Source organism: Elephantulus edwardii, unplaced genomic scaffold (genome assembly GCF_000299155.1).
Source record: "Elephantulus edwardii isolate Elephantulus edwardi_28Jun2011 unplaced genomic scaffold, EleEdw1.0 scaffold00003, whole genome shotgun sequence".
NCBI lineage: Eukaryota > Metazoa > Chordata > Mammalia > Macroscelidea > Macroscelididae > Elephantulus > Elephantulus edwardii.
Window position 1 is genome coordinate 28,770,113 of NW_006399753.1, and position 12,199 is coordinate 28,782,311.

At 37.6% G+C, this 12,199-nt stretch overlaps 1 protein-coding gene across 1 annotated transcript in view; it reads left to right on the forward strand.

Moving 5' to 3' along the window:
• GRB14 (growth factor receptor-bound protein 14) overlaps positions 1-12,199 on the forward strand; it is a 183,656-nt gene that overhangs the window by 101,350 nt on the left and 70,107 nt on the right. Inside the window, exon 3 of the mRNA XM_006879353.1 lies at positions 10,431-10,587. Within this exon, the coding sequence (XP_006879415.1) occupies positions 10,431-10,587 (157 nt within the window). The remainder of the gene's footprint in view (positions 1-10,430; positions 10,588-12,199) is intronic.

The window sequence follows — 12,199 nt, forward strand, 5'->3', positions numbered from 1 at the left end:
GGAAAATGGGCACAGGATATGAACAGACATTTCATCAAAGAAGACATTCAGATGGCCAACAAACACATGAAGAAATGTTCAGAATCCCTAGCTCTAAGAGAGATGCAAATCAAAACAACTATGAAATATCATCTCACCCCAGTAAGAATAGCAAAATTTAACAGAGCAGCAAACAACAAATGCTGGCAAGGTTTTGGAGAACTTGGAACCCTTATTCACTGTTGGTGGGAGTGTAAAATTGTGCATCCATTATGGAAGGCAGTATGGTACTTTCTCAAAATATTGGAAATAGACATACCATTCGACCCAGCAATTCTGCTCCTGGGAATATACCTAAAGAAACCATAACTGACATCCAAGCAGATATATGCACACCCATGTTTATTGCTGCCTTTTTCACAATAGCAAAGAGTTGGAAACAACCCAAGTGCCCATCAACAAATGAATGGATCAAGAAGCTGTGGTTTATTCACACAAAGTAGTATTATGCAGCACTGAAAAAAGAACTCATGAAATACACAAAATGGGTGATCATGCAGGACATTATACTGAGTGAAATATCTCAGTCACAAAAAAGACAAATACTGCATAATGCCACTGTTACAGAACAGGACTCATATGGGGGTCGGGGGAAACTGAAAAAAGAGGGGATAAATAATGTAAATAGCGTTCAAAAAGTCAAGGCAGATAACTGTATAAAAGGAATATATGGTTAGGTATTATTGGCATGACAAGAATCCAGAATAAGAGGGTCGGGGGAGGGGAGTGTGGACTGTATAACAATGAAAGACATTTTTTCCAAAGGAAAAAGCGAACTGGTGGGACAGGGAAGAAAATGTACAACAGTGAATGAATGGAAATCCAAGTTCTTTATAAATTTTCATTAAAATGTAAAAAATATTTTGATGCACATAGAGACGTGATTTTTAGACAGTCACATCTGTTGATTTTATCCTCTTCTAGTTGTGCATTTCTGTCTATATTTGCAAACATATTTATACAATAAGTTAGAGCTTCTAAGGTTGATCACATTTTGTCTCATGATACTTACCAGTTTGGGTTTTACCCCTAAAACTCAGGGTAGCCTCTTAATTGACCATGAGTTTATTTTTTGTATTATGTGAGATGTGGCTCCTGTTTCAGTTTTATGCAGGTAGGTGTCCAATTTGCCAGCACTATTTGTGGAATAGGTTGTCGTTTCCTCATTTGATTGATTTTGATTCCTTGTCAAAACATCAATTGACTATAGGTAAATGGGTTAATTCCTTGGTTCTTAATTCTATTCCATTGGTCTGTGTGTCTGTCACTGTTCCAGTACCATGCTATTTTGCTTATTATGGCTGTGTAGTAAGTTCTGAGATCAAGGAGTGCTGTGCTTCTCCCTTATCTTATTTTTCAGAAGAGCTTTTCATATTCAAGATCTTTTTTCTTTCCAAATAAATATGCTAATTGCTTTTTATATCTTTTTGAAAAATGAATTTGGCGTCTGTATTGAGATTGCATTGAACAAGATTGCTTTTGGTATGATTGTAACTTGCACTTTATTGAGTCTTCCTATCCATGAACAAGGAATATTTCTCATTGAGCTAGGTCTCTTCTTTTTTCTTGTAGTTGTTGTTGTTTGTTGTTATGTGCCGTCGAGTCGCCTGCGACTCATAGCGACCCTATGTACAACAGCCCTAAACTCCGCTCTGTCCTGTGCCAATTGCACTGTCTCTGACACTCCCATCCCAATTATCCCAGTCACTGAATCAATCCACCTCATAGAGGGCCTTCCTCTCCTGCGCCGTCCCTCCACCTTCCCAAGCATGATGTCCCTCTCTAAGGACCGGTCTCTCCTCACAACATGTTCAAAGTATGTTAGACGGAGCCTCAGAATCTTTGCCTCCAAGGAGCCACCCGGTTTAACCCTTTCCAGGACAAATCTGTTTGTTTGCCTAGCAGTCCATGGTATTCTCAATACTCTTCTCCAGCACCACAGCTCAAAGGCATCAATTCTCCTATTTTCCTTAGAAAGGTCTTTTGTGTCTCTAGTTTATTCCCACACATTTCACCTTGTAGTGGCTATTATAAATGGCATTGCTTTCTTAGCTTCCTTTTGCATGGTTGTTTTTGTTTTTGTTTTGTTTGTTTGTTTTTTTATCCTCCCACTCTCCTAAATTGTTTTGCCAGGTATAAAGGTTTTTTGGTTGGGTGTTTGGGATTTTCTGTGTACACTATCATGCTGTCTTCGTACAGTGAAAGTTGTACCACTTCTTTGCCAATTTGGATGCTTCTTACTTCCTTCTGTTTTCTTACTGCCATAGCGAGTACTTAAAATACAATATTGAAAAGGAGTGATGATAGTAGGGCATCCTTGTCTCTGGTCTGTGTTCACAAGGGGAATGTCTTTAGTATTTCTACATTGAGAATGATGTTGAGTCTTGGTTTACACATTTAATTTTCTCTAGGTTATAGAAATTTTCTTCAATTCCTATTTAGTTGTGTGATCTAATCAGGAAGAGTTGCTGAATTTTATCAAAGGCCTTTTCTGCATCAATTGATAGGATCGTGTGATTCTTGATTTTTGCTTTATTAATGTGATGAATTACATTATTTTTCTTATGTTGAATCATCTTTGCATACTTGATATGAATCCCCCCTTGCTCATGATGAATTGTTGTTTTGTTTTTTTTTTTAAATATACTGTTGATTCTTTTCTGCTTCATGTCTTCTCTTCTGGTTTTTTGTTCCTTCTGTATGTTGGAAAATTCTGTCATTTTAGTCTTGATATTCTGGATTGCATTTTCATGCATTTCTTTGTTTTCAGTACTGTGTTGGTTTTACCCTATCTTGTGATGATTTTTTAAGTTCTTGATTCTTTAATCCTTTATTTATGGTTTCAATTCTTTCACCTATCATTGGTAACTTCTTTAGTAGCATTTCATTTAATATCAGGTTTGCCTCTCTGTTTCTGGGGTATTCGTTTGGTTGAAATTTGGTCTGCTTTTTTTTTGAGAAGCTTTGTTTTGGGGTGATTTTGTAATGTTAGATGTTGTCTGCTGCTTTCTTGACATTACTCAAAGTTCTTCTTGGTATGTATGAGACAGTTTCTGTTGTGTCTGAGTACATTGTTGATACTTTCTCATCTTTATGATGCCATTGCTAAGTTGTAAACTTTTAAGTCTTGCCTTCAATTGAGCTTTCCAACTGCTAACCAATTCCTAGTGACTGTCTGCCCTGCTGGTCATCTATGGGTATCTCTGTTCCCTATTTCTTTTGCAAGCTTCTCATCTAGTTGTCCTTTGAGGGGTGGGGAGGTGGGGTGTCTCTCTCTCTCTCTCTTTATCCAGCTCTGGTGAGCTGCTTCTGTGTCTTGTCCTATAGTTTGATTGGTAGGTGGGTTGCAGGGGTGGGGGTGGGGTGCTCCAGGGGTGGACAAAGTCCCAGGAGTTCTGCCTGGGGTATATTGGTCAGGGAAAAGATCCAGGAAGGTTACAAGGTCTCCAAAGTGCATACCCACTATGCAAATACAAAGTGCAGTCTTAGTATTTGCTAATATTTGTGTTCCTGTCCTTTCTCTTGGGGTTTATTGGTGGGAGCCATTCCTCTATGAGAAGACAAAGGCTCAGGGAAGTTGCAAGTTCCCAAAGGTCCAGTTATAGCTTGTGGCTGGCTGCTTCACATACGTGTGTCTCCTCTCTTGAAATGACGTTTTGGGAGGAAAGCTATTTCTACCCGACCAGATAAAAGTCCAGGCAAACTAAACTTCTCAAAAGTGTAGTTCCTAGCTCTGGTTGGTTGTTAATGTCTGATTTGCATACCTAAATCTCTCCCAGAGTAACTGGCTAATGGGGAAGCTAGTCTTTCCTGAGGAGACAGAGACTCAGGGAAGTCATAAGTACTCGATAGCAGTACAGTTCCCAGTTCTAGCTAGTTGCTAATGTCCAGCTTCACAAAGTAGCTTGTTGGGAGGGTAACTAATCCTGCCCGAGCCTCAGATAAAGGCCCAGAGAAGCAACAAATTCTTAACAGTGCAGTTCTAAGTTTTGGCTAATTGCTTATATCTGAGCCGCATACTTGAAGTATCTGGTTGGGAGGGAGAAAAGCTACCCTTTTGATCTTAAATGATTGATTATTATAAGGGATGTATGTATCTTTGATATTACTGTAACTTACATGCCTTTATATTGTTTGGCTGCAGGTTGAGCTGTGATATGCGTTCTAGTTGTTTAGCACAGATTCAAATATGCAGACAAACAATAAGTATTTACCTAGGGAGCTCTGGCAGCCTAGTGGTAAGAAGCTGCACTGCAATCCTAAAGACATGTAGTTTGAATCCACCAGTTGCTCTGCAGGAGAAGGATGGGCAAATTTTCCTGTGCAATTAACTGCCTCTGAAAACCCAACGGCCGGAGGGTTAACTATGGGCCGGTCCTGACTTGATGGTACACAACAATTGCAAATATGAGGAAACTGAGAGTTAAAAGATACCATAGTGAGCTCCATGTATTAAACAATATAAGAAGTTTAAATTAAAGTTCAAAAAGATTAGCATCTCTTTTTAACAATGTGTTTTCGACACTTTTCATGTGAATTTATGACTACTACTGTGACTTCAAAACCAAGAACTCCCCATCCAAACAATATTGAATAAATTTTAACTTGGATTCTTTATTAGTGAAAATTTGTCTATCTGTTACTAATGGAGGAAAATTTTAATTCCTTCTACAAGGGTAGTTTATTAATCATGTACTTTGTGAGAGAACACATCTTTTTGAAAGTACCTCTTAATGTTAACTAACCAGTTTTCAAACTGTATTTGTGAACGTGAGCTCACATCATACTCATGATCCTTCTTATGTTGGAGCTTCCTCCAAATATCTGAGACATCTTTAAATTTTTGATAGGAACACATCTTTTAATTAAAAGCTACAAAAACATATTAAGTGCTTGCCATGCACAAAACACTTTTATAGACTTTACAGGCTTATTGCATACTTTATTCATTCCACAGATGTGTGTAGCACTGTCATGTGGTAAGTGCTTGGCTATAGATAAATGGTGTATAGAGATATTCTTTACTGGAGCTTATTAGCCTTGTAGTGGAGAAAGGCAGGCCAACAGAATGTTACATAATGGGCCAAGTTACAAAGCCGTAGGTCATTAGCAAAGACTTTCTGGAGGAAAAACCATGCAAACTGGGCCAAATGATAAGTGGGAATCTGCCAAGTTAAGCATGTTGGTTGTGGGAGGAGTGTTGAAATGTACTCTAGGTAGAGGATGCTGCCTACACAACCAAGAGAATGAATTGCGATTTAAAAAAAACAAAACTCAAGCTCATTGCTGTTGAGTCAGAACCAGCTCATAACTGACCCTGCAGTAAGTTTCCGAGGCTGTAAATGACGCGGGAAGAGATTGCCCACATTTCTCTAGTAAGACCACTAGTGGATTTGAACCACCAGAAGGGCACTGCCTTTGAGGTGGCCATACAGCTTCCTTAGGCCTAGGACAGGATGCTTGTTTAACTGTCCAGGGTCATCAAGTGGTCTGTTAACAGTTGTGCTGGTTTCCTGAGGAGTGTGCAAACAGGGAGTGTATTAGGGAGGAGTTTGTAGAGTCATATTTTATTTCCTCACATTTTCCTAATTCATGTCATTTTTTCAGGTTTTCTTGCCAGCTCCCTAACTTACTCTTCAGTGTTGGAATTCCTCAGTATTTGGTTCTCTCCCTGATCTTCCTACTTTCCCCCCTCAGGCATCACACTCATGGGTTTCTTTACTACCTAGAAATGTAATGATTCTCAAGTTGATTCTGTACTTAAGATCTTTCCCCAAAATTCTCTTACTGTGTCATCTTTACCTCTTCAGTTTCCTTATGTCACACTCCCTGATTACTGTTTCTCTAGTCTGGATGATTCTTTTTTCTTGAAACCTGCTAGATTCCTTCCTGTCCCAGAGACTTTTCTCAACTCCAGTTTATTTTGCCTGAAATGTTCATAATTCAGTTTGCCTAGCCATTGACTACTCCTCTTTCAAGTCTTTTTTTTTTAAATAAAATGTGTTATTGTATTATTGTAATTTTGATGTTAATGAAAGTTTACAGAAAAGTTTAATTTTCATTAATTCATTGTTTCACGTTTCCCTCCTCCTTTCCCTCTCCCCCAGTATATTGGGTTGTTTATATATATATTCATTGATTGTTGCAAAATGAGTGTTCCACTTCCTTCACCCCCCCAGTTCTCCTTGTGCTGTAACTTCTCCTAGACTATTGTCAGATGTATAATGGCTAATAATATATTCTTTTTAAACAGTTCTTTCCTTCATTTGTTCCAGTGCAGTGTTCATTATCTATCCACTCTTATCCTATTCTCCTCCCATCCCCCATGATGGTCCTGCTTTGTTACAGTGGTGCTATGCAGTATTTGTCCTTTTGAGACTGAGATATTTCATTCAGCATAATGTCTTGATTTAATGATCACTTTCTGTCTTTCTGACCACTCCAATTCCAATTTTATGGTTTAGTAGCCTACTACACTTCTATGTTCTATTTTGTAAACATTCTATTTAAATTTTTATATAATTCATTATTTAAATTTTTATTGACCTGCAGGTAATCATTCATATACATTATGTTTCATTCATGTACATTGTGTTTTATATACTTATTCATATACATTGTGTTTCATTCATGTACAGTTATATTTTATATATTCACATACGTTGTAGTTTGTATTAGTTATATTGACATATATCTTTTATCACCCCATGTCTTTGAATCCTCCTTGAATCTTTCCTATCCCTTCACCACCTCTACCCTACATACCTGCTTTTTAATACGGCTTTCCCCCTCTAGGGAGGAATCTTGTGACAGTTGGTAGGGAATTGTTCTGCCAACCAAAAGTGAAAAGAAAATCCTGCAGTTGATCTAGAGGAGAATGATGGGAAATCTCTTGGGGAGTTTGTTGTTGTTGTTGTTGTTTTTGTTCTTGTGTGCCATCAAGTCAGACCCGACCTACAACTGACCCTCCAGAGCATTTTCAGTGGCAGTAGTTGCATGTGAAGAGATTGCCTATCCTTGTCCCATTGAGTTTACAGACTAAAAATCTTTGGAAGGGTCAACTATGAGTTGGCTCCAACATGACAATGGATTTTGAGTTTTTTTGTTTTGTTTTGTTTTTAGATTTCCCTCTTTAGGCTTTGAGATCAGTGAGGACAAGAAGATCTATGTTTGTAGTGTTCTTAAAAGAAAACACTTAGCAAAGGGCCAGCACTTTACATGGGGCCTCAGTAGACAGAGTGAACTGCTTGAGTTAGGATAAGAAAAATTTAAGAAGGTTATCCGGAGAGGGGTCTGATCAAGTGTACTGTTTTGAAGCTTATGCTGCTGATAGTATAGAATTGGGTTAGAGGGCCATGAGTAGGATAAGGGAGACAAGTAGGGAGATGTGATTACTCAAAGTTTAGAGCTTCCTCGCATGCATACAGAGTTCGTAGCTAGCTATTGTGTGTAGGGTCACTTTGAGTCACAGGCAACTCAATGGCATATAATAACAACACACATATGATAAAAACACAAAGATGTCATATTCCTTGATCGAGTGCTCAAACAGTATCACCAGATTCTGTGACTCTAATTCTAGTATTCACCATGTGGATGCATTAGCCCACAGTCACTCAGTGATTGCCCTTGTGACTCTAGTCTTCATCACAGGGTACAGCTCATAGAAAAGGGGGCCCACCTAATGGTCATGTGAGCAAATACCAAGACTGTCTCTGATTAGAGCAATGAATTCTCCTCTGCCATTGTTGCCATTCTGTGTGATGATTGGTTGGTCAAGATTCATCCAAAGGTAGGATTTGTAGGATTTGCCAGTTTCTTTGGTGTAAATATTCTCCCTATGGCTGATTTCAAGATGCCTGGTTTGCAGAGTTCCTGAATGCTTTAATTGTCTGTTCTTTCATTTGCAACCTCTGATGGTCAAGGAGGGAGTGGAAGTCTAAAAGGCAAAAATTTGCAGTTACTAAGTATATACTTTGGTATCCTAATTTAAAGTTTTCAGATTGTTCTCCAACATACTGAAGAGCAACGATGTCAGTCTGGAGACTAAGTTGTGTCTAATTCAGGCCATGGTCTTTGAAATTACTTGCTATGCATCAGAAATCTGTATAGTGACTACGGATGATAGAAGGAGAATTGATACCTTTGAACTGTGGTGCTGAGGAAGAGTATTGAATATACCATGGACTGTTAGGAGAACAAATAGATTAATCCTAAAGAGAGTGAAACCAGGTTGTTTCTTAAAGGCAAGGGTTCTAAAGCTTTATCTGACATACTTTGGACATGTTGCAAGGAGGGACCAGTCCTTGGAGAGGGACGTCATGCTTGGGAGGGTGGAGGGACAGCACAGGACAGGAAGATTCTTGATGAGATGGATTGATTCAACGACTAGTGTAATGGGGATAGATGTGGCAGAGACAATAAGTTTGGGACAGGATAGAGCAGGTTTTAGGGCTATTGTACATAGGGTTGCTATGAGTCACAAGCAACTTGATGGTACAAAACAACAACAGCAACATCTTGAATAACATTTTTTAAGAACTATATAGTATTCTATTTTGTCAAGATACTGGTATTTACTATCTAAAAATATAAATAGCATGTGCTAGACATGTTTATACCAAACACATTTTTCACATTAAAGATTGATTTATTAAGATATTTTGCATAAGTGAATTTACTGAATTAGAGGAATAAGCCTTTTGATGTTTTTATTCAGTATTTCAGGACTCAAAGTTTCTCTCACCCCTCTCACTGTGAGAAAACCCCTCCACCATTACACTGTCTTTATGAGTAATTTTAAAAATAGTAACAGAATGAAATTGATGAATCATTAAAATTTGAACCCATTTTAATTAGGGTAAATGTTGAACTAGTCTGTGTTTTTGTAATAAGTGTATTTCTTATGGTGCTCTAATTGTGTTGTGGTGAGACGTTGCACTGCCAACCTAAAGATACGCAGCTCTAATATACCAGCTGGTTTGGGGTTTGGGGGGAAGATGGACAGTTTCCTCCTATGCATTTTATTGCCTCTGAAAACTCATTGGAGGATCAGCTATGAGTTGATTCCAGGTCTACAGACTATAACAGCAACAATAATGCTATTTCTTATATTGAACTTTCTTATTTCCCATGCATATGTGTTTGTGTATATGCTGATCATAGTGAATTGCTTCCAAGGTATTTATCTATGGATATTTAGCACAGATCACAGCTTAGTAAATGTTGTGGTTGGGTTTTTAGTTTTTCCTTGATTCTCATGTATTTTTTTTAACAAAAAAAAGACTGATAATACAAATACAAAGTGGGCAGAAGACTTTTCACAGAGGAAGTATTAGGTGGTCAGCAAACACTTGAAGAAATGTTTAAAATCACTGGCATTAAGAGAGATGCAAATCAATACAATAATGAGAAACCATGTCACTCAAGTAGCAGTGGCAAAGTTTAACAACAGAGCAAGGAATAAATGTTGGCAAGGATGTGGTGATATAGGAACTGTTATATGTTGTTGGTGGGTTTAAAAATGGTACAACCACTGTGGAAGGCAGTATGGTGTTTCTTCCAAAAGCTGAAGATAGTAAATGTTTTGTGTATGCAGGAGTCTTCTGTGTGAAACTGTCTTTAATTATGTGTAGCTTAGGATAATACTAGCTGCACTGAGCAGTAAATCCAAATTCATCATGAGTTGTTCTAAGAAAGCTTACTTGTCACTCATTTTAGAGACAGTGTGGGTGTTCCTAGTTGATATCTTTCAGAGCGGTTATTCAGACTTTTTTCTAGCTGGGCTGCTTAAATCTCATGGCTTTCCTATCTTCTAGGTTCATATCGTCCTTTCCATTTAGTTGGAGGATGGGAAAAGGAAATGGAGGGCAATTTATGGGAAGCTTATCGGTTCATCCTGGAAGTGCATATCACATTTTCTTACCTTTCCATTGATTAGAATTCAGTCACCAGTTCACTACTAATTGCGAGAGAGAAAAGAAAAAAGGATTTTGTGAACATCTAGCCAGTCTCTGTCTAAACTTAGAGAACAAATCACTCATGCAACATGTATTCTTTCCTCTATTTAAAAATGAAATGGAGAACTTTAAATACTAGTAATTAACACATTGTTCTTTAAAAAATCTGGTTATTATACCAGAGTAGTAGAAATCTGACATTGAATAACCATGAAGGGCTCTTAGTGTACTAAGATACTTCAGGTAGTGGAAGAGTGACTTTTGACAGATACTGTGAAACAAGTCTTGGATGGATAACTCATCCATTGTTTAAGAAAAGGTACAGGAAACTGTACAAAGGATATTTTGTAATCACTTGAGTAAGTTTGCTGACTTATTAGAATATTTTAATAGCCTGCTTTAGCTCTTTTGCCTATGTTTCTGTCTACACAGGTAATTAAAGTATACAGTGAAGATGAAACCAGCAGGGCTTTAGAAGTACCCAGTGACATAACTGCACGGGATGTTTGCCAGCTATTGATCCTGAAGAACCATTACATTGATGACCACAGCTGGACACTTTTTGAACATCTGCCTCACATAGGTCTAGGTAAGGGTTCAGAATCATGGTCTTACGTCATTGTCTTTCTGTTCCTTATGGTGGAGATCATGTGGCCAAGGGTTTCCTTCTGATAGAGAAAAATGAACTGAAGGAATTACAAATAGTCTTAATGTTAAAAAAAATTGTTGATGCAGTTTGAGGGACAAAACAGTACAAGACGGAAATGAGGGCAGAAATAATATAAATTACTACTCCTGATTCTTGATGTAATGTTCTGTGGGAATTTTGAAGAATCCAAAATGACTGAAATCTAAAGATATTTCTGACAACAATAGCAAATGAATTTCAGAAAAAATCTTTATTTGTACACCCAAAAAGAATTTTTTTAATAGTTAAAAAGCTAATTTTTTTATATTGGCTATCTAAAAAACTTGTTCGTAGTACAGACATGGGAAATATTAATATTCATTGAAGTGTTTCTCTTTATGGGAGTAATCTCTAAAGATTTGGTTGGTTGGTTAATTGGCTGTTTTAAAGAAGGTCCTGTACATTTTTCAGGCATCAACACAAAGAGTAAACCTTTACTTTTAATTGGAAAGGATTCTTTGTGTAGTGATCTATGTAGGACTTTCAACATTTTTCTCAATTCTTTAGTATGTTTTTATTCTTCTAGATAGACAATTTTGTCTCCTTTTAATTTCTTTGGTATATATATATATGTATATATATATATTTATATTGTGGTGAAAGTTTACATTCTCATTCAACAATTTCTACATATGTTGTTTAGCGACATAAATGACATTTTTCATAATATATGAATAGCCTGTTATTTTGGTTTTGTTATTCTACTTCCATAAGTCTAGTTTTCTTTATCCTTTATTGTTTTCATTTTTATTTTAAAGTAATTGTTGACTGTTGTTGTTCTTAAGTGCTTTTGAGTCAGACCGACTCATAGCTGACCCTCCAGTGAGTTTTCAGAGGCTATAAATCACATGAAAGAAAAGAGCCCATCTTTCTCCCACAGAACAGCTGGTGGATTTGAACCATCTGCCTTTGGGTTGACAATGTAATTCATTACCCACTAGGTCACCAGAGCACCCTAAATTTCATAGGTAGTTGTTTCTGTGTGCCATTGAGTCAAAACCAACTCATAGCTAACCCTCCAGTGGATTTTCAAAAGCATTAATTGCACAGGAGGAGATTGCTCATCCTTCTGTGAAGCGGATGATGTATTCAAACCACTTGTCTTTGGGATTACAATGCAGATTCTTACCACTTGACCACCAGAGCTCCCTAGTTTCATATAGGTTATATATTTCAAAAGGAGCACAATATTTATAGTTGGTATTATTTTTTTTCCCTTTTAGTCTTGGGCTGCATTATGATAGATGGTGAAGAGCTTGATATTGTTAACAGCTTTAGTTTGCTTGGCTCCACAATTAACACTCTTGGCACCAGCAGCCAGGCACTTGAAAGATGTATTGTGATGGGAAAGTCTGCTGTTAGGGACCTCTCCAAAGTGCTGAAGAGCAATGGTGTCACTCTGGAGACGAATAGTAGGTGCTCCTGATACAGGCCATGGTCTTCGCAGTCACTTGCTATGCATTAGAAAGCTGGACAATGACTAGGGAGGATTGTTGTTGTTGTTGTTGTTGTT